The sequence below is a fragment of the Haliotis rufescens genome, unplaced genomic scaffold, assembly GCF_023055435.1.
Source record: "Haliotis rufescens isolate VD_foot unplaced genomic scaffold, xgHalRufe1.0.p SCAF_28, whole genome shotgun sequence".
Taxonomy (NCBI): Eukaryota; Metazoa; Mollusca; class Gastropoda; order Lepetellida; family Haliotidae; genus Haliotis; species Haliotis rufescens.
Window position 1 is genome coordinate 1,981,489 of NW_025963979.1, and position 26,470 is coordinate 2,007,958.

Below are 26,470 nucleotides of genomic sequence, written 5' to 3' on the forward strand. Positions count from 1 at the left end.
AATTGATTAAAACATTTTGTATTTATTGTAATGAATATAAAAATAGTGCGATACCAGAGAAAATAGAAAATGTAATCTGTATAACTGAAGTGGTGCACATGATCAAGTGGCATGTTTCGACGATGGCGATAACTGGCACAGTTGCTCTACAGGAAACTTCTACATCCACTGCTTTGACTCCCTATTGTCGCGTTATAACAAATCTACTGAAGCTTTTTCCACAGACTGAACTAAGCGCATAAGCTCATAGTTTCACAAAGATCAAAGTTATGGCCACAGTCAACTTTGTACATGAAATACTTCAGAAATAACATTAATAAAATGGTAAGAACTGATCGGTGACCAGCATACATTTTTCAGACCATGTCACAACAGTGTTGCACTCAGCTGTGTACAAGTGACCTGTGAAGATCCAGGGTAGAACTGCTCTTCAGCAACCCATTCTTGCCATAAAAGGCAACTATGCTTGTCATAAGTCGCAACTAACAGGTAGGGTGGTCATACTCGCTGACTTGGTTGATGCATGTCATCCTATCCCCATTGTGTGGATCGATGCTCATGAAGTCTATCACTGGACTGTCTGGTTCAGACTCCATTATTTACAGACTGCCGTCATATAGCTGGAATATTGCTGAGTGCTGTGTTAAACAACAAACAAACCGTGTACAAGCAGGCAGAAGACCAGGCACAGTGAGGGTTAAGATAATGTCAGTTGATCAGATTTGATAATAACAAAGACTAGCACAGCTGAGAACTGCCAAGCCTTACAGCAAATTGAAGTTGTGAAATTGACCATTTTGCGTCTGTTGCCTTCAATTTGCTTGTAGTGCCTGCCATTGCCGAAACATTTTCAGTTGGGAATAGTCTTACCAAGAAGTGAATCACATCAGTCGAAAGTTCATGTACAAAGTTGCCTCATAACAATTTTTAGAACAATACATGTATCTCAATGTAAGGTGAATTCAGTGCTTTCAATAAGTGCACTATTTAACAACATTGCTTGGTTATTGTGTGTGTATTTGCATCTCACGCCACACTTGGTCTTATTATTATGTGCTCAAAACATGATTTCGGAATACAGATTATGCAACCCATTAACAATACACACATTCATCAGGAAAGTCATTATTGCCAGATAATTTCCATTTAATATTTACTATTTCCATAAATTCGAAGTATCATCTGCCAAGTTCTTGATGTGTTGACAACAGATCATATGACTATTATACCACTTGTTTGGGTGAATATTAATGGGAACACCTACAAGGGTTAGCATGGTCTCATGCAAGGTTAATTTGATCGTGACAAATAGTACAAATCTTGATTTGGGGATTCCATAGCATGTATTTAAGATAAAGTTTTTATTTTTGCTTAGGTAGTATTGTTCTTACACCACAGAAAATGAACACTCCTTATTAAACTATTTCCCTACAATACAGAAAAACTGTACATTACTAGAGTTTAACTTTGAAATATGTTAATTTCTTATCTTTATGAAACATGAACATTCATAAAATATCTATAAGCAATGAGTATGATGAGGACAAACTCTCATTGGGATCAAAGTAAAATATTTACGCTCACCACTATTTAAATCACAGTACTATGATTACACTTGCAAATTTGCCAATTAACATGACTAAAGACGGTGACGGAAGAACCTAAAGAATGTATCAATTAACTCGATACTGCATCTGAAAAGTCTAATTTCATATAAAAATTCACAGGCAAGTGAAACTAAAATGTTTCAAATGAATAAATGTGGTGTGAGTAGTATGTTGATGTACTGTTGTCAATTTGACAAGTAGCTTGATTTTCAGGTTGGAGGGGACATGAGTGATTAGCTTTGTGCTGATGAATCAAGGAATTACAAAGTTTAATCAATTAAATATAGTCTGGTGGTTAGGACTACACGGCATTACCCGTATACCACAATGCGCTTTTCAAAAGATATGTATTGCAATGTTTTTTGTGTACTTGTATATTTGGTGATAAAATTATACAACAGTTTTTGTTATTTATCATTTCCCTTTGAAATTGACAAAACAGTGGAAATGTGGTAGTGATTTTTACCTCATGATATCTGCCCTGTGTACCCATCCAGGACTACAAAATGAGTGACCATGCTAGCTCTGACATCTTAATATTTACTGTTCTCCTTATGGTTCTGATTATCCGACCTACCCTATAAAATGCTTCCGACCCTAATGTTTCTCTTCACTATTAATTAACTTTACATTTGCTCCATAGATTTTTCAGTTACCAGTTTCCTAATTGCAATGACACTATCGTTACTCGTATTTATCATCTGTGTCCATGAACATTCAATAGCTCCATGCAGTGGTGCAAGAATTCGGTTACGCTAAATTATCATACTGTGTGCAGCATATCAAGAACACAAACTTCGGACCTATCGACTGTTACTTTACATGCCAAAGTACTTTACTTTGTGAGGGAAAACAATGATGAAAGTAACGTTAAAACTATTAAACAATAATGGTAATGGTGGATGCAATTCTGAACCAATTAACGCAAATGGAAACATGGAGAAACGTCCACAACGGCGACATTCAAAAGTAAATCAAAATCGGTTCTCTTGAAAATCATGCAAATATATAATAAACATGATAAAGAATGGCAAAAAATATCAAATTAAAAAATAAAAAAGAATTGTTCTGTAAATTGAAGCTTCAAGACAATACAAATGGAGGCATTTACATGTCACCCTTGAAATGAGCATTTTTGTTTTATAAATATATCATAATTTCCCAGAAGACATAGGGCGTCGTGAAATGATACATTGCCTAATTATAGAATGACAAAGAGCATATACTATGAATCTTCTCTTAGTCATGTTTCCCTATACCCTTTTTTTACATGTCAATTGTTATTTCTAAATCAGACACTAGCACTAGCAGTACATTCACTTGGATTAACAAACGTTAAAGGAACAATCTTTGTTTATGAATTTGTGGATACATTTTCATGGGGGTGGGGGAATGTTTCACCTGTACATTGAAGTTATCAAAATAAAATATAGTTTAATTCTAATTAAGGTTCCACTCAAAGAATTGCTTTATATTGCCTCTGACATTATGTGCAGATGAAAAGCGCACTCACATATTTCGTAATTGATACTGTTCACATTCTTGTGCCTCTCTTTTGGTGACATTGTAGAGTAAACACCTCACACACTCATTTGTTAGAAGATAGGCCTATACATTCCTGGAATAATGTGAAATGACTACCGTAATTACTTTGTAACCATTGAAATTATATTATGTTACCAGCCATCGCAAGGTGGTCGCAGGATCCGATCTTCACTGTTGGACCCCTCACATCTGTCAGTAAAAAACTGTTGGCACATAAGCCAACTAGATTCGAATCGGCTAGCTTTCTCAGTCGGCTATTTCTAGGATGCCGGAAGTGTTTAGGCCTACACGTAAGAATTGACATGTCGTATGACAAAAGTGAAAGCATAATTAGATCTATCAGTGTCACAGTCAATGTATATTTATTCCGTTGATACACTGACAGGTATTTCACGTCAACGAAAGCCTAGTTTTAGTGCACACATGGAGGAAATATCGCCAAAACGTTTGCCGACACACATGATTACGCTGCCAGCCACCTGGACATGCGTCTACGTCTAGACCGCGGAATGTTTTGAATGAGTCATCTGTCGTAAAATCCAACATGGCTGCACAGCTTTGACAAATCATACAAATAAATATGCAATGAAATTGATTGCCATACCTTCCTATAATCAAATAGTTCTTTCTTTAATCTTTCTCTCCCTTCGCCCTCCTTAGGAGGATGCTTCTTGAAAAACTTGAACATTAGCCCTGAATCCCCGTCCTGTAAACATAAAACACGGTGATTATAAACCGGTGAACAGGAAACAACAGCGTGGAAGTTGCAAGCACATGCTTCTCGGTTTGTTATTGGTGGCACACGCACAACTGCATAAACCTACTCACTCTTTCACCGGTAAGATTTTGCCAATACTAGTATCCTTGCTGCGATTCCGACGCTACCCTCTTGTCAAATCGTACAGACAGGGTAAAATTTTCAAACCCAGCGTGTTCAGAGCTTTGGGGTTTGTTTATGTATTCTTGCGCTTCGCGGGTGACACGTACGTTTGCTCGAGTTTAAAAATATCAGCAGATTCGCGACATGTTCTCTTCAGTAATTAACATACATGAATAAGGCTCCCCGAGTGCATAAATTCAATCATTATTCAAACTCTGAACATTCTGTCCAATGTCGCACTATTTTGTGTTTGTAATTGCACCTTCCTTTCGGGTGTGCTAAAGCTGCTAAGGAGGGAACACACCTTGTTTCCTGTTCATAAACTTGTTTTACAGTATTTTGCAGCTAGAACTTTAACCTGATATAAACAAAAACATAGCACGTCATACGATTCAGTTCCTAAGTCAGGTGACAGAACGTAACGTCAATCTTGATTGCAGGTGAGACCATAAAATACTTATTTATTTTATGGTGTAGAATTGTAAGACTTAGAACTACTTGTACTAGTTTTGACTGAAAGACATATTGCGAAAGTAGGAATAAATATTTAAAAAATTGATATGCGTAGACATAGGCAAGGCAAACTGAAAAAAGTCTATTAACAACGTTTACAGTTTGTCTTGTCTATGTCTACGCATACCAAATTTGTATTTCCGACAGCAATTTTTATATTTATTCCTACTTTCGCAATATTTCTTCCTGCGTTCTGGAATTTTCTTTGCAAATATTTTGATAAGTAATTTGAAACCGGGGTTTTCCCTAGCATTTGGTCATGTTCTATAATAATTCCCCTGCATAAAAAAGAGAGACAGGAGTGACCCTAAAGAGGTATTTCATTAATGAGCATTTAAGCTATGGACTTGTCGAAAAGCTGGTTTACAGAGGAAAATGCCTACTAGTCTTAAATCAATGTAATATAATGTGAGATCATGTGTTCGTTGTGGGGATGGTGTAACTGGTTTCTTTGATTGTCCCTTGGGCCTAAGACAATGCTGTAGTTTGGGTCCGCTATCTTATTTTCATTTTCGTTAATGAATTATGTTATGAAATAGCTTCCATTGGTAAACATGGTATCTAAATGTTTCCAGATTTGATAGATTACTTAGACGATGTCATTTTAGTGTCAGATACTGTTGTTAGTCTACAATGACAATTAAATATTTTAAGTACATTCACGAAAGAATGGAAATTATCAGTAAATTTGGAAAAAAAACTATAAAGTTGTCATTCGATGGCCAGTTAGTCAAGTCAAGTTAGTCAATTAGGATAGTTCACGTTATGAATATTACAAAACTGTCAAGACTTTACTTCGACCAAAAATATATTTATCAGTACTCACTGCGTAAAAATATAAGAAAACATTAAATTTCGACTTGGTTTACTAGACCTATTTGTACATGAAGGAAGAAAACTGTCCATTGAAAAATTGAAAAGAATTTGTCTATTGTGTAATGCAGAGACAGAAAATGAAATTCATTTTGTGTTTGTCTGTCCATTTTACAATTATCTTCGAAAGAAAAGTATCAACGATTATTTAATAGCAATGTCACCGATAAACGCTTTTGTAGTTATTCTGACGACAAAACACGAATCTGTAGTATATTAAATCTATATCCACGTATATTTAAAAAAATGCATCATCCAAAAGAACTGAATTAATCAAACAACGTGTATAGTCCAACGTGTAACATGTATGATTGTATTTACATGCGTTGCTCTCTCTTGTCCATTTTTTACATAACTACCTCCCACACCAAGTGGTCCAGTGGATAAAGCTTCTGCTCAGAGAGCTAATGATCGATGGGTCGACCCTCGGCCGCATCATACCAAAGAAGTTAAAAGATGGAACTTGTTACCATGGCTGGCACCCGGCACGTGCATGTTCGTCGCTATATGAGTGCAATAATCTTGAACGCGACCTTAAACCCCATTCCACCTCACCACAAGCTTGTGATGATCTCATTGAAGGACAAGTCTAGGGAACGGATATCAATACTTAATCACAGAAAACGTCACCAAAACGAAGACATCGGCAACTGGGGTTAAACTAGTTTTTGTCGCGGTGGGCAATTTCAACACTCAGGCCTGCGCCTTGCCTACCCACTTCCACCTCGGATTTTCATAAACACATTACGGGACTTTTCTGTCTGCTCGTTCGTATGATTAGCGTGTCCACACCCTTTGCTAAGAATTAGTGAAAACGCAGAAGATGTCTTAAGTTGTCTACTCGTGAGATTACTCCCTGAAAGAGTGTGTGAAACGCTATTTGATTTATGAATTGTGATTGTTTTGTTTGTTTATTTGTTTTTTTAATGCCGCACTGAGCAATATCCAAGCTATATGACGGCGGTCTGTAAATAATCGAGTATGGACCAGACAATCCAGTGATTGATATCATGAGCATCAATCCACGCATTTGGGATACGATGACATGCATCAACCAAGTTAGCCTTATCACCCGATCCCCAAAGCCAAATGTTTTGTGTTTAATGGTGCAGATGAAATGGATGCCCTCAAAGTTTGACTTGTACTATGTTCCCATGTGTATTTGAGGTGAACAATTGACTTGCCTTTGCATGTGATTGTGACGGGTGACACCGGTGAGGTAGGATAGGCTCACAGTTTCGCAAACACCTGGTATCATCACTGTTTGCTAGTGACTAATGGACAAAGGCTTATGTTCCTATTTATTTTAGGTTAATTATTCATTATCATACATTATATCCAATATAAAGGGAGGGATTCGTGAAATTTGAATGGTATGATCAGTCTCTAGAAGATAGATGAGCTTTGAAAAATAACAGTGGCCGGTAATGGAACGGTTTCTGAACCAAAAACTAACACCCCAACACACCCGAGCGATTTCACGTGAACCATGCAATTCCTAGTGCACGTAGGTAGGGGGTAATTCTTGATTTTGCCACTTCAGTGACACTCTGACAAATCTCTATGAGCTATCAGCACTCCACTCTTGCTTTAATGCAGTATGTGTGATTAGATTTGGAATGCGTCGTCTGCAACACCATGAACGCTGTATTTAGGGATATTGGCATGCTTCAAAATGCATGGGAGCCAATATGTTCAATGTGTCTCAGTCTGATTTGCAGTCTTTGGAACAGATTTTACAAAATGTTTATGATCGTCCCACACAAGGTCAACAGCACAGTTCCAGGATCGATTAATCAGATACCAGGCTTTAAGAAATAGAGCCCAAATAATTAAAATCGCTGTTCACTTCCGAGTTTAAGTTACTGGCCAGGCGATTAGAAAGTTGCATACAGCTAATGATGTGATGTACCACCGTCTACAAATCGACAGATTCTAGCCAGCCGCCAATGGTGTTTGGAGCGTTAAATATGGGGGTTTAGTCGATGGTCTCTTGTTTTTTCAGATGAGTCCAGATTTACTCATTACACATGACATAGTGCATAGGCGTGGACGTGACCAAGGCAACATAACAGATTTGTGGGTGGGTTTGTAATGATATGATATGATAACCAACAGCGTAGGTATCGTAACTGACTACCCCCATCAACAGAATATATACTGAACCAAATTAAAAACTTCACAATCCTAATTTTTTTCCATTTTGACCAGTTATCATTGTGGGCCCTTATTGTGTATTTAAACAGTAATGGCCACGTATTTTCTTCAGATAACACCCGTTTTTGTGCACGTGAATCGATCAAAATCACGTGCACAGCACTATAGTTGCAAAAGTGGTTTTTCACGTGCAACTGGTCACGTGGCCATAATACCGCACGTGTTTTCAGCCATACATGTCAGCAGTCATTAACAAATAAAGAAAAAAGCACAAGAAAACAAAAGTCTTTACGGCCATTTGTCATGCCACGCCTTTCAAATGTGCAACGTGAACGTGCCATCGGCATGTTGCAGACGGGAACGTCCGCAGCTGAAGTCGCAAGGACGATGGGCTGTAGTCGACGGACTGTTTATGATTTACAGACGCGTCTACAGCAAACGGGTACCACCGCTGATCGCCCTCGGCCAGGTCGACCACGTGTGACGTCACATGCAGAGGATCGTCAGATTGTCTTACGTCACCTCCGTAACCGATTTTTTGACGGCTACATCAACCAGAAATGAGGTGAGGTGAAATTGGGTTTAACGTCGCGTCCAAGATTATTGCACTTATATAGCGACGTGCATGCACGTGTATGTGTGTGTGTGGCTGCTTGTACTAGTCCGGACTGATGCCGATTTATAGTGCTAGCTCACTGAGATACCATGCCGCAGTTTAACATGAATACCCCACTCAGACACAGTATACTGACTCCGAGCCGACCAGTCCTTGTTTTAGCCCCTTAATGCCGAGCGCCAGACAGGGTAACAACAAGTACAATCTTTTAACGTCTTTTTGTATGACGCGGCCCGGGATCGAACCCTGGACCTTCCGCTCTCCGGGCGGACGCTCTACCACAAGACCACGGAGGCGGTCCAACCAGAAATGAACTGTTTAGGGGTAGACTGAGTGCGCAAACTGTTCGAAACCGTCTGAGAACTGATCACCTTCAAGCACGACGGCCATACTGCGGGCCGATTCTGACTCAATTACACAGACGTCAACGTCAATTGTGGGCACAGCGACACTTACGATGGACTCGGAGGAATTGGAATCAAGTCGTCTTCAGTGATGAATCCCGATTTAATCTTAGATTTGCTGATGGTAGGGCGGGGGTGTGGAGGCGCCGTCATGAACGTTACGCCCAGTGTTGTGTACAGGAAGTTGACAGATTTGGAGGCGGAAGTGTCATGGTGTGGGGTGCTTTCTGTGGCAATCCACGTTCCAGGCTTCTTGTCATCCGTGGCAACCTCAACGCTGCTGCTTTCCGCGACCAGGTACTTGCACCAGAACTTCTGCCTTTTATGGCAGCACATGGACCTGGTTTGATCTTCCAACACGATCAATGCCAGACCCCACACATCAATTTTGACAAGGAATTTCCTTCAGAATGCGGGAGTCAACGTCATGGACTGGCCGTCAAGGTCTCCCGACCTCAATCCCATCGAACACGTCTGGGATGCTCTTGGCAGAAGTCTGCGCACTCTCCAGAACCAACCACAGAATTTGCAAGATCTTGGCACCATTTTGCAGCAACAATGGCGTCGTCCTCCCAATCATGTGTTCACAAGCATCACAAGGTCCATGCGGAGGCGTTGTGTGGCAGTTGTCAACGCACATGGTGGCCATACACGCTACTGAACTTGTGTGCCATCAGATTCTCGTGCTTGGGACTTATGATTTAAACTGTTGATCTTATTACCGAATACCGTAGGTGCTTGGAACAAATTATGGTTACCACCGTTAATTAAAATCCTTCTTTGGACATTAATGATTAAAAATTACCTTCTCTGATACATTTGTCCGTTATATATTATATACTAGCCACATAAAGAAACTCTGCACGGAGAAAATATATTCTGGATACAATACAGTTGCGTGCATAACGTTCTCCCAAACGCCGGTAGACACGTTGGCGCCCGTCACTGTGGGAAATGTTGAACCTCGATTCATCTGTAAAGACAACATTTCTCCACCATATTCGAGGTTGGCGAACATGATTTCGACACCATCTTAGACAGTTGACTCGATGACGGTGTGTCAGGATGGGACGTACGGCAGGGCGTCGTGGTCGAATCCCGTACTGACGTAAACGATTCCTGACAGTGTTTGGATGGATACGGCGCAGTCCAGGAATTGTCTGGGACGTCGTTACTGCCGTTTGGAACCTGTGTCGGAGATGTGTAACTTGAATCCATCTGTCCTGTCTTGGCGTCGTTACTCGGGGACGTCCTGAACGTGGGTGGTCGGTAACGTCATTTGTGTTCTGATAACGCCTCACCAATGCCGATATCGTGTTACGATGGCATTGGAAATGTGTTGCCACCTGTTGTTGCCTCATTCCCGCTCGGATCATTCCAATGGCTTCATGACGCTGTGCAGCTGTCAATCTTGGCATGATTTGCTTGTGATATGCTTGTGTCTGCGCCTGAGAAGTTTTGAATTTTTGAATGACCACAGATCATGCTTTCCAAAGTGACAGCGAATTTTGAGTTGCACATGCTGTGTACAGCTGCACAGGATGCACGTGCAGTATCACATTGCACGTCCATAGGCCCCCATCAATGACGTCATATCGCATGGCACGTGCATGAGCGTTTGAATGTCTCCAATAATTGCTGTGTTCAAACCTATCTTTCATATATGGACGGTGTGCCCTTATATCTATATTTTCTCCGTGCACAGTTTCTTTATGTGGCTAGTATATATGAGATTACTTTTAAAAATGTGAAGTTTTTAATTTGACTCAGTATATATTATGTGATAATAAAATATATATACATGATAGAAATAGAACTAAAACATACCTTTCACTCACCATCTTACTTACGGAATGGTGCTTTAACTGTGTGTTACCAAGTTACCTATTCTATTGACTAGCTTACCATACAGAAAGCACATAGATAAGGGTACATACCTGTAAAAGGATATAAATGGCATCAATAAGAATTGATGTTTAGTCGGGGGAGCAAGAAGGTCTTCCCTCGGCTATGGCTAAGGTGCATTTCTGGATCAAAGCAAATGGAATTGTTTATGCTTAACAATGTGTTTTTTAATTTTTTTACCACTATAGTATCGATAGTGTAGCGCACATCAATGTCAGCTTCTGATATTTTGACCTAACTGTACATCAATGAAGTGGACAATTGTGACATATGTACCGGGTCGCGATTGTATCAACTTTTGGATGACTGCCGTGAAAGGCCCAAGATCATAAGAGGTCAAATTAGGAAACATGACTCAAATGTACTGAAATAACGGATTACTTAATGAGAAAAAGCATTTTTCAATCACTTATGACTGACTCTCAAATAATTAACTCAATACTTGTCATATGTCATAGCTGTGTCATTTGCCAAGCTTCATTTGAAGGTAATTCAGTTATAAAATGACTTCATCCAACAAATAAAGAAATATCTAGGTACACAATGATTAGGTAACCCCTATATGACCCCCCTTTCATAATGAACGAACAGAGGCATGCAGTCATGGGTACGATGTGCACAAGATGACTGACAACCTGGATGTCGTGTGACACGTTGACACATCGTTGCACACCATTATCGGAGAGCACAACAACATTTGCCACTGAGGATTGCAACAACTGAATGCACGTATGCCCTTTCAGAGTCAAAGACGTCGTCTGACGACCGAAAAAAACTAGGTAGATGCATAGGCATGCTTGAAACTGGATCAACACAACGTCATGTCTTTGGTGTCGGCCAAAGTATGATCAGCAGGGCATGGAATCGACACCAGACATTTGGATCAGTCACCCAGTGACTTGTAGGTGGTCGACAGCGTTCCAAAACACAGCAGGAAGACAACCTTCTCCTGACTGAAGCAAGACGTCATCACTTCTTGAATGTCATCACACTTAGAAATGACCCGAAGAACGCCAGTGGCGTCAATGTTACTACTCTGACAATGCGTCTCCGAGGCTGGTCTCTGGTAACGGAGGGCATGCATTCGCATCTCACTTACACGACATCACAGGCAGGCACATTGGATTGAACTGAAGATCACGACATCACAGGCAGGCACATTGGATTGAACTGGAGATCACGACATCACAGGCAGGCACATTGGATTGAACTGGAGATCACGACATCACAGGCAGGCACATTGGATTGAACTGAAGATCACGACATCACAGGCGGGCACATTGTATTGAACTGAAGATCACGACATCACAGGCAGGCACATTGAATTGAACTGAAGATCACGACATCACAGGCAGGCACATTTGATTGAACTGAAGATCACGACATCTCAGGCGGGCACATTGGATTGAACTGAAGATCACGACATCACAGACAGGCACATTGGATTGAACTGAAGATCACGACATCACAGGCAGGCACATTTGATTGAACTGAAGATCACGACATCTCAGGCAGGCACATTGGATTGAACTGAAGATCACGACATCACAGACAGGCACATTGGATTGAACTGAAGATCACGACATCACAGGCGGGCACATTGGATTGAACTGAAGATCACGACATCTCAGGCGAGCACATTGGATTGAACTGAAGATCATGACATCACAGGCAGGCACATTGGATTGGACTGAAGATCACGACATCACAGACAGGCACATTGGATTGGACTGAAGATCACGACATCACAGGCAGGCACATTGGATTGAACTGAAGATCACGACATCACAGACAGGCACATTGGATTGAACTGAAGATCACGACATCACAGGCAGGCACATTGGATTGGACTGAAGATCACGACATCACAGACAGGCACATTGGAGTGGACTGAAGATCACGACATCACAGGCAGGCACATTAGATTGGATAGAAGATCACGACATCTCAGGCGGGCACATTGGATTTGACTGAAGATCACGACATCACAGGCGGGCACATTTGATTGAACTGAAGATCACGACATCAAAGACAGGCACATTGGATTGAACTGAAGATCACGACATCACAGGCAGGCACATTGGATTGGACTGAAGATCACGACATCTCAGGCAGGCACATTGGATTGAACTGAAGATCACGACATCACAGGCAGGCACATTGGATTGAACTGAAGATCACGACATCACAGACAGGCACATTGGATTGAACTGAAGATCACGACATCACAGGCAGGCACATTGGATTGGACTGAAGATCACGACATCTCAGGCAGGCACATTGGATTGGACTGAAGATCACGACATCTCAGGCAGGCACATTGGATTGAACTGAAGATCACGACATCACAGGCAGGCACATTGGATTGAACTGAAGATCATGACATCACAGGCAGGCACATTGGATTGAACTGAAGATCAAGACATCACAGACAGGCACATTGGATCGAACTGAAGATCACGACATCACAGGCGGGCACATTGGATCAAAATGAAGATCAAGACATCTCAGGCAGGCACATTGTATTGAACTGAAGATCACGACATCTCAGGCAGGCATATTGAATTGGACTGAAGATCACGACATCACAGGTGGGCACATTGGATTGAACTGAAGATCAAGACATCTCAGGCGGGCACATTGGATTGAACTGAAGATCACGACATCACAGGCAGGCACATTGGATTGAACTGAAGATCACGACATCTCAGGCAGGCACATTGGATTGAACTGAAGAACACGACATCACAGCAGGCACATTGGATTGAACTGAAGATCCCGACATCACAGACAGGCACATTGGAGTGGACTGAAGATCACGACATCACAGGCAGGCACATTAGATTGGATAGAAGATCACGACATCTCAGGCGGGCACATTGGATTTGACTGAAGATCACGACATCACAGGCGGGCACATTGGATTGAACTGAAGATCACGACATCACAGACAGGCACATTGGATTGAACTGAAGATCACGACATCACAGGCAGGCACATTGGATTGGACTGAAGATCACGACATCTCAGGCAGGCACATTGGATTGAACTGAAGATCACGACATCACAGACGGGCACATTGGATTGGATTGAAGATCATGACATCTCAGGCAGGCACATTAGATTGGATTGAAGATCACGACATCTCAGGCGGGCACATTGGATTTGACTGAAGATCACGACATCACAGGCGGGCACATTGGATTGAACTGAAGATCACAACATCACAGACAGGCACATTGGATTGAACTGAAGATCACGACATCACAGGCAGGCACATTGGATTGGATTGAAGATCACGACATCTCAGGCAGGCACATTGGATTGGACTGAAGATCAAGACATCACAGACAGGCACATTGAATTGAACTGAAGATCACGACATCACAGACAGGCACATTGGATTGGACTGAAGATTACGACATCTCAGGCGGGCACATTGGATTGGACTGAAGATCACGACATCACAGACAGGCACATTGAATTGAACTGAAGATCACGACATCACAGACAGGCACATTGGATTGGACTGAAGATCAGGACATCTCAGGCGGGCACATTGGATTGAACTGAAGATCACAACATCACAGGCAGGCACATTGGATTGAACTGAAGATCACGACATCTCAGGCGGGCACATTGGACTGAACTGAAGATCACGACATCACAGGCAGGCACATTGGATTGAACTGAAGATCACGACATCACAGGCAGGCACATTGGATTGAACTGAAGATCACGACATCACAGACAGGCACATTGGATTGAACTGAAGATCACGACATCTCAGGCAGGCACATTGGATTGAACTGAAGATCACAGTCCATCCTTACCTGTTAAATCTCGGGACCGGGTACTGTCTCGGTGTAAACACGATGCGGATTGATCACCAACCGATCAAATTGACATGTGCCCTTCACTTCCGGGTCCGTTGCTATGTAAAACACGATGTCCTAAGGTCTTGCGATATCCAAGTTTAAGATTGACTTTGACTTAAGACGACGTTAAATGCTTCCGTGAAACGGTCGTAAGGAGATCTTTAAGATGGTCGTAAATGGTGTCGTCGAGGTCGTAGCGCTAAGAGTCTTTCGTGAAACGGCTCCCAGTACTTTGCACTGATGAATCGAGACAGTCTTTATCTCACAGATCCTGGTGCCCGAGTGTGGCGCAGACAAGGAGAAAGATTTCAGGATTCCTACGTAGCCGAACATGAGCGCCGTATTTTAATAATGATGAATCCCTCAATAGAATTCGACCTCGGCAATCTCGGACAATTCCATTTTATGAACAGGTGGGTTAAGTTTGGTATTTCCCGCATATTCTCACAAAATCCTCACGTCGATTAGCTGTACCTTTACCCCCAATACCTTTTGTCGCGTCTCTCTCTGCGATTGTTCCGCCACTGCGTTTTTCTGCATTGCCCATCTAAATCTATGGGGAACAACTCACCAGACAATTCCCTCTCAACAATAACGATCGCCAAGTTGCGAGCGCATGTTCGTAGGTCCAGAAATGACGTCATGATAGAACAATGTTTTATCGTTAAATAAATTACGCTTGTTCTTCATTGTCCTTTGCAATGGATCGCGTATCTAACTTAAACTGAACAACAAAAGTTCCCGTGACATTGAATAAGATTTAATGCAAAATTATGTTTTTTACCAAATCTGAAACTATTTTGGTTTGCAACAGATAAAAGACTCATGTAAGTGTTCAAATGGTTTATTTTGCCATACTGACTTCAGAAAATGCGTGATTTCATAAAAAAAACATGAACATGCCAAAATATCAATTTACAAATCAATAGCGTGTGTGTCCACCTCTGTTTGCGATGCAAGCAACACATCTTCGTCTCATGGAATGTACCGGGCCTCGCACAGTGTCCTGTGGGATATCTGTACATATCTGCCATGTGACTTCCATTGACTTGGAATAAGCGTGCGGCTTTTTGCTTTGAAACGAGGTATAAGGGATTTCAGACATCCATTTGCAGCCTGATTTGCTCGTGGTGGGGTATAAGAGATTTATTTCCCCTTCGAGAAATTTATTTCCCTCCAAGGCGAGTTACACAGTATCTTATCAAGATCACGTTGAACAATCAGATCTCATCATTCTTACATGGAGGTATGATTAGTGTCCTTATACCCTCTGTGACGAGGCCCTTGGCGCAGGGTCCTGCCAGGTGAAACATAGTAAGACGGAGATTTGCGAGTCTTGTGATGCTTGTTTATGACCTCTCTTTTGTCATGAGTGTTTACAGACTTGGTCTGACTAGATGATGTGGGCCCTGGTTGACGATGCTCTGTCATACATAATCTGATTTATCCTGAGACTTTGATCTACCAGCACATCTTGCTGAGAGACAGTATGTTTTAACAGCTAGATCTCCTGAGATCCAGACGCAAGACGTTTGTCAATAAGAGCTGACATGGATAAAACCCATTCAAGATAAAGGGGAGGTGTCAAACCTGGATTGCCTACCCTACCCAACATCCATCGAGGCACGCTTGCACCTTTTTATCCTTGGGCAGGATGGATGGGCAACGAGATTTCCCCTCTCTAGGGGAGGCGGCGCCCAAATGCATTACTAACTTGTCACTCAAATGTCTCTCAGTGGAGGAAAGCAATCCAGGAGAGACACTTCATCCGACTTCATCTTGTTCTTAGTCGTAGTTTGTACGCTGGACCTTTTTGCCCATAATCTAGTCTTCCTTGATGTTTTCATTTGAGTAACCGAAGCCTTGTAAAGGTCATCAAACTTCTCCTCAGATAGATGTTTGCAGAGGCTGCATCTTGAGTCTCGAGAACACGTACTGCATGACTGACATCTAGGGTTGGAATCTCTGGCCACTTGATCATTGCTGCACCCTGAGCATACGCCGTATGACGATGGAGGAGAGTCTATCTCCCACAATACATTTCTGAACGAGAACGATCTTGCTTTTTTCTCTCCCATATCTGTAAATTCTGCTCTGCTTGTCTGTACTGTCTTTCGGACGATCACAAGCAGATACAGTATGAAATCACAATATGGAAAGAAGGGATGTTAGTCATAGGTGTTTGGTGTCAAGCGTATTATCAAAACTACAAAAGAAGGGCGCTTAATTGCTAACCATTGCAGTGTTGAGACGACTCCTGGATCACTCTTATCTTATCCCAATCTTCATGTCAACCTCAGAGATAACAGATAACTTGAGCAATATGCTGTAGATGATGACAAGGCAGAGAAATTACAACATACATATATTACATTACGATTGGATGGTAACGGTAGTGCCAAGAACACAGCCTTGGCGGAATGACCAGTTGTCTTCATTCTTGAACCGATATGTAGATCTGTCTCTGACAAGAAGTTAAAGCTTCACGTATACTCAACAACAAAAGTTCCTGTGACATCAATATTTTAGTGTATTTTTCAAACAAGTAAAGTTTGGTTTTCAATATTGTAGTACATGTATAGAATCAAGTCACAAAAACGCAACTGCTACAGAAAAGTATGCATTCCATGCAAAAGTTGACTTTTATGCAAGCCTCATGCATTTCACTACCCAAGAATGGGTATAAAAATATGTGCGTTAACGGGATTCTATATGCATTGTTTAGCAACGTGCTGACAACCACTCAGAAAAACAACAAAATTACGCAATTATTCAACATTACGAAATGTCAAGCCTGTCCGAAAATAAGCGTCTGCGAGCCATTGGTATGCTTGAAGCAGGATCGAGTCAACGTGATGTTGCAAGACAATTTAACGTCCACAGAAACACCATTTGGTGTTTATGGCAACGTTGGCAACAGACGAATGCAGTCAGAGACCATCCTCGGAGTGGCAAGCCACGCGTAACCAATAATCGACAAGACAACTGGATTCGAACAACACACCTACGAAATCGATTCCAGCCAGCAACAGTGACTGCAAGAAGCATCCCTGGCCTTCGACGAATATCTTCACAAACCGTACGTCGTCGCCTCGGATGTGCAGGGATTGTCGGCAGAAGACCCGCCAGACGTCCCATTTTGACAGGAAACCACCGTCAAGCACGTCTTCAGTGGTGCAGACAAGCGTCTACGCTGGACGGCCATGCAGTGGGGACAAGTTCTATTCACTGACGAGTCTCGTTTTCACCTCAGCCACAGCGATGGACGGATTCGAGTGTACCGACGTCGAGGTGAACGTTACGTCAATCATTGTGTCATGGAAGAAGATCGGTTCGGGGGCGGGGATTACAGCAAGACAGAGGACCCGTTTGATAGTGGTAGAGGGAAATCTCAATGGACAGCGCTACCGCGACGAGATCATCGGCCCTGTTGTTCTACCGTTTTTGCGTCGTCATGGCCCAGGCATTGCCTTTCAACATGACAACGCCCGGCCTCATAATGCTCGACTTGTGCAGGATTCCCTTCAACAAAGCAACGTGAATTTCATCCCCTGGCCGGCTCGCTCCCCTGATCTCTCACCAATCGAGCACATGTGGGATGAGATGGATCGGCGCCTTCGATGTCAACCACGTGTTCCACAGACACTCCAGGAACTTCGAAACATGCCCCAGCCGATATGGACAGATATCCCACAGGACTTTTTGCGACGCCCGGTCCATTCCATGAGACGAAGATGTGTTGCTTGCATCGCAAACAGAGGTGGACACACACGCTATTGATTTGTAAATTGACATTTTGGCATGTTCATGTTTTTTTTTAATGAAATCACGCATTTTCTGAAGTCAGTATGGCAAAATAAACCATTTGAACACTTACATGAGTCTTTTATCTGTTGCAAACCGAAATAGTTTCAGATTTGGTAAAAAACATAACTTTGGATTAAATCTTATTCAATGTCACAAGAACTTTTGTTGTTCAGTATAGTAACAAACATACTGGGTTGTAAAGAGTGATGTATATAACCCCGTCGACACCCAGGTAAAGTGGTTATCGTGGTTCTTTGATGAGAATTAACAAGAATAAAAGTAACATGTTGATACTTACGTTAAAGAGATAGAAAACAGCTGTTCGATTGAGCTGAGGTTAGCTTGCGCTATGTCACGTGACTTTCATTGACTCGGAGCCTGCGGCTTTTTTCTTGGAAGCGGGGTATGAGGGATTTATTCTGTCTCATAGAAATTCATGTGCTGCCTGATTTGCTCGTGGAGGGATATTAGAGATTTATTCCCCTGCTGAGAAATTTATTCCCCTCCAAGGCGGGTTACACTGTATTTTATCAAGATCACGAGGACTAGTCAGATCTCATCAATCTGACATGGAGGTATGATAAAAGTATTTTATCAAGATCACGTGGACAAATCAGATCTTATCATTCTGACATGGAGGTATGATAAGAATAACTACCCACTTGTTGTCATCCATGTTACATGGTATCACCCTACACGTGTATATTTCCCCTCTTTCACTAGATGCTTAGTTAATGAAGTTACAACAGGTATAATTAGTGGAAGCACCACTCAGAATACAAACGTAACCATTTGGCACTCTTGCGTCCGGGGTAATTATTCAATGTAAGATTGTCTTAATCCAGGTCTTAAGTGGTGAATATTGTACATGTTATGTAATATGCAGGTGGCAGCACAGCAAGTAGAATTATCAGTTGAGTTACAAAATTACCATGGATCAAATGGATTAACCGATAATACGTTGGTTGATTAATCACTATCTTGCACAGTGGATTTGTCAAAAATAGGTGTTTATATGGTTTACTAAAGCAGACGGAATATAATTTATTTAACACAATGGACATCATGTAGTTATCACGTCCCCTATCTCTATATCTCAGCTGAACGAGTGAGTGAGTGAATTGGGTTTAACACCGCTTTTAACGTTATTCCCGTGTCAGCTTAATGTGGGAGGAAAGCCCGAAGTGATGCAGGTCTCAGACGTTTACCACTTTGGTGAAACCCACGAGCACGGGTATGGTGCTGACAAACCTAGAAACATAAATGAGGCGAACCGGGATTCGAACCCACAATCATAGGTTTCTGGTGTGCCCAAGGGACGCAACTGCACAGTGAATCGCGGCGCCTTAGACGACTGGGCCAACCGTGCCCCCGTCCTATCTCCGCTGACCAATGATGATGATGGTGAAATGGGGTTTAGTGTGTGCGTGCGTGCGTGCGCGCGCGCTTGTACTAGACCAGACTGATGCTGATTTCTAGTGCTAGCCCACTGAGATACCATGCCGCTGTTTAACATGAATACCCCATCCAGACACAGTATACTGACTACGAGCCGACCGGTCCTTCTTTGATCCCCTTAATGCCGAGCGCCAGACAGGGTAACAACAGCCATCTTTATACGTCTTTTGATATGACGCGACCGGGGATCGAACCCCGAACCTTCTGCGGACGCTCTACCACTAGACCATGTAGGCGGTAGCTGACCACTGAGACATGGCACCTATCTGAAATACCTGAAATAAACTTGCGTGATCAGTGGAGAGAGGAACACATGTTATAATATCTAGAAACGCTATACATATTTTATGATAGTTGATTGTTACAAAGACAAAAAATTATTAAGAAGTTCAAAAGAGATTAAAAACATTTTAAATCAGTGGGTGATGCAATTGAAACATCAAAATGTTTGGAATACGTATCATAATAAAATAAATGGACAGATTTTTCAGTCAATTTGTAAAATAACTGAAAAAGTTAGGCGTTTTCAAAAATTGACTAAGTGAAAATTTCAATAATTTTACACATTGACTGCAACATATATTCACATGATAAAATAAGCAATGCTCAGGTGAAATCATTAGTTTGTGTTACAAGTCAGCCCCTTGGTGGGTGATCAGCCCTTTCATTTGTACAATTTTGAATTCTCACCACCGGAAAATGCTTCCAACAATATATGGTTGATATCTATCTCTTAGTTCCAGGGGGACACGGTTGGCCCAGTCGTCTAAGGCGCCGTGATTCGCTGTGCAGAGTTGCGTCCTCTGGGCACGGCAGAAACCTATGATTGTGGGTTTGAATCCTGGTTCGCCCCGATTATGTTTCTAGGTTTGTCAGCACCATACCCGTGTTCGTGGAATTCACTGAAAAGTGGTAAACGTCTGAGACCTGCATCACTTTGGGCTCTCCTCCCACATTAAGCTGACATGCTGTGATATAACTGGTATACTGTTAAAAGCAGAGTTAAAACCAACTCACTTAATTACTCATTCTTAGTCCCAGAGAAGAAGTCGTTTAAAGCAATATGGCCAAATTACCCCTATTTGGCCCCGCCCATCGGTCCCCTGGGGGGTCAGCGCTACCATTTGTACAATTTTTAATCCCCACCACCTAGGGACGCTTCCAGTCAAATTTCGTTCATTTCCAATTACAGTCCGTTTGATTCCATTTGAGACCGATGAATTGCTCACTAACTCAAAATCTAATAATTGCAACAAAACCAAAATGTGCACAGCGACATAAATTGGACAGACCAACTCTGATGGTTTGTCTCATAATTTTGGACTCCCGAATAAAAAAATTGTTTAACAAACGATCATCATATTGTTGACATTTTTCGCCATCCCATACCAGGGAGGACCAGTCGCTCATGGAACAGCCAGGTAATGAACAAGCATGTGCACCGTATATGGGGGTCATCTCAAAAGCCGTTTTGGGTGTTCAATCGGAGTCACTGTTGCAGGTTTCTGAAGCCGTGACAGTGCATTCGGAATCGGTGTCGCTGTTGTCCGAATCGCTATCGCCGCTGTCCGAGTCTACCCTGATGATCACTGGCTTAATTGTGGCATGGTCCAATCCACTGTGATCCCAATAATGTCTCTCTATTTCATTCTCAACTTTCTCAAGACACTTTTGCCACGTTTCCTGCGTGATGGTGTCTAATGATTGTTGAACCAGTTTCTGTACATCCCGCAGTTTGAATGTTGTATTTTGCCTGGCAACATCCGATTTAATGATACCCCAAATTAGTTCTATTGGGTTTAAATCGCAATGATAGGGCGGCAATCGCAAAACTGAATGGCCATGTTCTTTAAGATACTCGTCAACTTTAAAGACAGGTGTGGTTTTATTAGACTTTATAATATCATACAGAACAGGTTTCGTTGCTTTTTGTGGATACGGTATTGCTTTGTGTGTCAACCATTCTATCATATCGCCCTTCCTACTGTTAGACGTTGGGCCTTTTGTGTTAGGTACCTGAACGCCATGATATGGAGCATTGTCCATGACAACCAGACTCTTGGGGGGCAATACCGGTACCAGTTGAGTTTTAACCCATTCTAGGAATACCGCTCCGTTCATTTCGGTATGATAGTCTCGGTTGTCCTTGGATTTTTTCTTGAAGACTAGCGAACAGCCTGGTAGGAATCCCCGACTCTTGCAACCAGCATGGAGCACAATAAGCCGCTCACCCTTGACAAGTGGCAATTTCCTGGCACAGAAATCAGAAGAGGAGCTAGGGAACCATTGTGTTCATGTGTTATGGGAAGCGTTTACCCACGTTTCTTCCAAGTATACGGGCTCATAACCCTCGTAACGTTTTTCTCGTATTGTGCGTAAGAAATGGTTCCTTAGTCGAACAATATCAGACCTCTCGCATAATGCATGTCTAATTTAGGAGCCTACTTTTTTGTAACGGAAACCAAATTGGTGTAGCAGTTTCCATAACTGATATTTTGAACCATCTCTTGTTGAAATGAATCGACTTTAAAACATCGCTTGGGTTTTGAGATGGTCCCCTCAGGTGTGTCACTGCAGGTTGAATCAGTACACTTTTTTAACATAGTTTTTAACTTCCCTTCTGTTATCCCAAATGCACGTGTAGTTCGTAAACGATACTTTTTCAAAGCATATTGTGGTCTACCTCTTTCACATTCTTTTAAAATTTTTTTGAAGACGTTGCAAATAATTGACTTCGCGTCGAGTGATGTTTTCATTGTTTCAGGTATAGCAATCACACATCTATGGTTTGCTCAGGAAGCCTTACGTCACTTTCGCACATGAAACTCGCCCACCTGTCTGTTCCATGAGCGACTGGTCCTCCCTGGTATGGGATGGCGAAAAATGTCAACAATATGATGATCGTTTGTTAAACAATTTTTTTATTCGGTTGTCCAAAATTATGAGACAAACCATCAGAGTTGGTCTGTCCAATTCATGTCGCTGTGCACATTTTGGTTTTGTTGCAATTATTAGATTAGAGTTAGTGAGCAATTCATCGGTCTCAGATGGAATCAAACGGACTGTAGTGGTTCAGAAGATGTAGTTGTTGATGTACAGTATGGCAGAAGCTCACCTTTGTCCTTCAAACCGGTGTGTGTGTGTGTGTGTGTGTGTGTGTGTGTGTGTGTGTGTGTGTGTGAGAGAGAGAGAGAGAGAGAGAATTTCAAAACAGAACAGTATTTCGTTTTTGTTGATCAAGTGAGGATACGCCCTTACACTATATCAGTAAAAGCGACAATTCCCTTACGGTTGGCACAGCGCAGGCTGCAATCTAGTCAAGATTTCTGGGATATCATCTGGGTATCTATGGGGGAACAAACAAAAGCAACACCCTGTCCTGGAGAATTGTCAGAGATCAGAGCCCCTTAAATGGACATGAAGACAATGGACATTTCTTGACAAGGGGTCTTTCGTCCAGTATTCGATCTAACTATATTGGTTACAACTTTAAGGTGAGGACGGTCCAGACCGTTCAATACGGGATATGACCTCCATGAGCGGCAATGAATCTTCGAATGCGGCGTCGAACTGAGTAGACAAGCGTCCTCACATCGACTGCAGGTATCCGATTCCATTCCTCACGGAGGGCAACGATCAACACTTGTCTCGTGAAGGGAGGATGTTGACGTTTCCGAAGACGACGCCCCAGCTGGTCCCAGAGATGTTCTATGGGTGACAGATCTGGTGATCGAGCTGGCCAAGGCGGGACAGTCACGTTGTTTGCGTTGAGGAAGTCTCTAGTAATACAGGCTTTATGGGGTGTGGTGTTATCTTGTTGGAAAACCGTCCTTTGTTGACGCTGGATGAAAGGAGGAACCACTGGCCGTAAGATATTGTCAATGTAGCGTTGTGCTGTCAGATTGCCTTCGATGTTGACAAGTTCCATCTTCTCGTCCACCCATCAGGTTTGAAGAGTTGGAACCTGCTCTCATCACTAAACAGCACTCGCCGCCATTCCCTTTGTTGCCATTGCTGAGTTTGCCTGCACCAGGTCAATCTGGCACGTCGATATTGACGGGTCAAGGTCATGCCCTTGAAAGGGCGATAAGCCCCGAGACCATAATGTCGTAGTCGTCTGGTCACTGTTTGTCTGCTGACCGGATGTCCTATGCTGTTGGCAGCTGATGACGTCACAGTAAGAAATCTGTTCCTCAGATGAAGTACCCGTAAAAAGCGGTCATCCTGCGGGGTCGTGACCTTTGGTCTGCCACTCCGTGGTCCGTCTGCAGTTCTGCCAGTCTGTCGGAGACGTGCGACCAGTCTGGTAATGGTCATCTTGGAGCAGTTCATGTTAATGGCAACCGCACTCTGTGTCGCTCCCATCTACAGCATACCTATGGCTCTCTACCTCTGGACATCGGTCAGTCTTGGCATGTTCGTTGGTGTTAATCATCGCAACCAATGATAGGGAACAGATCCGTGCGTAATTTATACCCGGAAATTGCACGATAATTTGGGAAAGAATGTTTTAAAAAATTGCTGACAAACACCAATATCTCCCAAAATCCGTAAAGCATGTGCAAAGAACGACAGAGAACATGAAGGCTGTATTCGTAAGATGTGTTCTTTACTGTTTTTGAACAGGTTGGCATCTTTGTTTCAAAGTGGCAAATCAGTTAATGTTGGTAACGTTTCTTTTGGCCCTCAGTTTATTTATAAATGGTGATTAAGCTGGGCTTTAACTGTATTTAATCAGTATTCCAGTTATATCTTGGAGTGGCAGCTTGATGTGGAAAGCCTGAATTTATGCAGGTCTTAGACGTTTACCCACTTGGGTGAAATTGAGATCAAGCATTGGAAATAATCCGTTAAATCATGAAAGATTTACATCTTTTTCATAATTTGGAGAAATTTAATTTGACAAAATAATGTGTGTATATGAATTTAAAACAATCATAAGGTGTATGATTATTATGTTTGAACTTTGCTGAATGACTTTCGTCACTATATGGCAGAGATATTGCAATGACACTTTCAATCTCTTTGTATTGATTGCAATATACAACTGTATTATTGTTAAACAGGTTTCTTTTAGCTGCCTCTATATACAAAATACAATGGCTATTCAAACTTGCATTACCAGCAAAAGATATGAGAATGAATGTTACAATGTAAAAACAAACAATAAATAACAGTCTGTGTGTTACAGTAAAAATATTTTCACTTTTTATTTCCAAGAGTTTTAACAAGTTTCTTCTATATAAGCATTTAATGACACCACATCCATTGTCAAACATGGCATAAGCACTGTCAGTGAAACAGTCCACACTATCGGATATGTGTTTGTTTCTAGTCACATAATCCACTGTATGCCAGTGTGTAATCATGTTTATACAACCAACACTCACTGGTAGGCATCTTTGTTTGAGCAAACACATTCACATTATTTACTAGCCAGACACAGTAACAGAACATTCTGTCTGTGATGTGGTCAGGTAGACTGCATGTGTCGTGTTGCCTGACTTTGTGCCTGCAACACACTGCAGGATTGCTGTGTACATTCAGTTATCAGTATGTTCATCTTCTCAGTACCTCTATATGTACAAATAGAATAAATAATTGTCCAATTTAGCTACACATCTGCTCATCTGTGAAGCTGAGCTCAGTCGAGGCGAGGAGAAACATCCATGTTATCTGAATACAGCTGGGCCAGCTCCATCATGTGCATATGTTTGTTGCCAGTAGCTGCTGCTGCAGAAGCACACCGTCCTGCATATCTGCAAACAACACAAACAATCAAGAGTCTAGCTTCAAGAAATGAAGTGCAGTCAAACACTGTTTTATCTGAGGTTCAACACAACCAAAAGTGATGAATAAAGAAGGAACATGCAGGGACCAAGCTTTTACTTTGAGACAACTGTAAGTTCAACACATCAAATTATGACACAATGGTGTTTGACTGTACTTCCTCATTTGTGCTCAACTATGTTTAGGACAAATTTATATGTCTTCCAAATCTTACTTCTCCTTACATATGTCTCTATTCAGTTGGGTTACATGTTGAAATTCGATCAATATTAAATTGAAGTTATCATTACAACAAGAAAAAGGTTTTATCACTATCCCCCGCTGTGAGTGAGTGAGTGAGTGAGTGAGTTGGGTTGGGTTCAACGTCCCTTTGTACAATATTCCAGCTGTATCACAGCTTGTCAGCTTCAAGTGTGAGGAAAGCTCAAAGTTTTGCAGGTCTTAGTGAGTGAGTTGGGTTTAACACCGCTTTTGAACAGTATGGTTATATTACAGTGTGTCAGCTTGATGTGGGAGAAAAGCCCAAAGTGATGCAGGTTTTAAGGCATTTACCACTTTGGTGAAACCCATGATCAGTGGCTTCCGGCAGGCTCAAGGGATGCAAGTCTGCACAGCAAATTAGGGCACCTTATATGACCAGGCCACCCACACCCCCTTGCCCGCCATGGGGCACACAGGAATTTTGTTGTTTATATAGTATTGAATAACATGGATGTTAACATTAACCATAAAAACAAAGTCCTATATATCCTTAAGAAGAGATAGGCACTAGTGTGGCTTTATGTCATGACAAAATCTGATTAAAATTGACACACAAAAGTCAAATTCTCTGGAATAAACAAATTATGGCTCCCATTTTTGGTCTTGGTAAGTGTAGAAGTTTCATTCATGTCACTTCAGTAGTTTCTGAGAAAACTTGTCTTCATTGCAGACACTATGCAGGAGTCAAGGGCCGAGCCTTGTATGCACAAAATCTAAATGCATGTAGCAAGAGATGTAAAAATAATTTACAGCACCAATTTTCAAACTTTGGATAA

The 26,470-nt window shown here is 41.9% G+C and overlaps 2 protein-coding genes across 6 annotated transcripts in view; both read right to left on the bottom strand.

Moving 5' to 3' along the window:
• The window catches only part of LOC124117940 (lethal(2) giant larvae protein homolog 1-like), a 211,738-nt gene extending 207,604 nt beyond the window's left edge, over window positions 1-4,134 (bottom strand). For all 4 annotated transcript variants that reach the window (XM_046479958.1, XM_046479955.1, XM_046479956.1 and 1 more), the window contains exons 1-2: window positions 3,981-4,134; window positions 3,757-3,858 (exon numbers count right to left, since the gene is read on the bottom strand). In XM_046479958.1, the coding sequence (XP_046335914.1) occupies window positions 3,757-3,840 (84 nt within the window). In that variant the 5' untranslated portion in view covers window positions 3,841-3,858; window positions 3,981-4,134. The remainder of the gene's footprint in view (window positions 1-3,756; window positions 3,859-3,980) is intronic.
• A 20,688-nt stretch (window positions 4,135-24,822) lies between these two features.
• Window positions 24,823-26,470, bottom strand: part of LOC124117939 (2-oxoglutarate dehydrogenase, mitochondrial-like) — a 110,555-nt gene continuing 108,907 nt past the window's right edge. For both annotated transcript variants that reach the window (XM_046479954.2, XM_046479953.2), the window contains exon 20: window positions 24,823-25,402. In XM_046479954.2, the coding sequence (XP_046335910.2) occupies window positions 25,288-25,402 (115 nt within the window). In that variant the 3' untranslated portion in view covers window positions 24,823-25,287. The remainder of the gene's footprint in view (window positions 25,403-26,470) is intronic.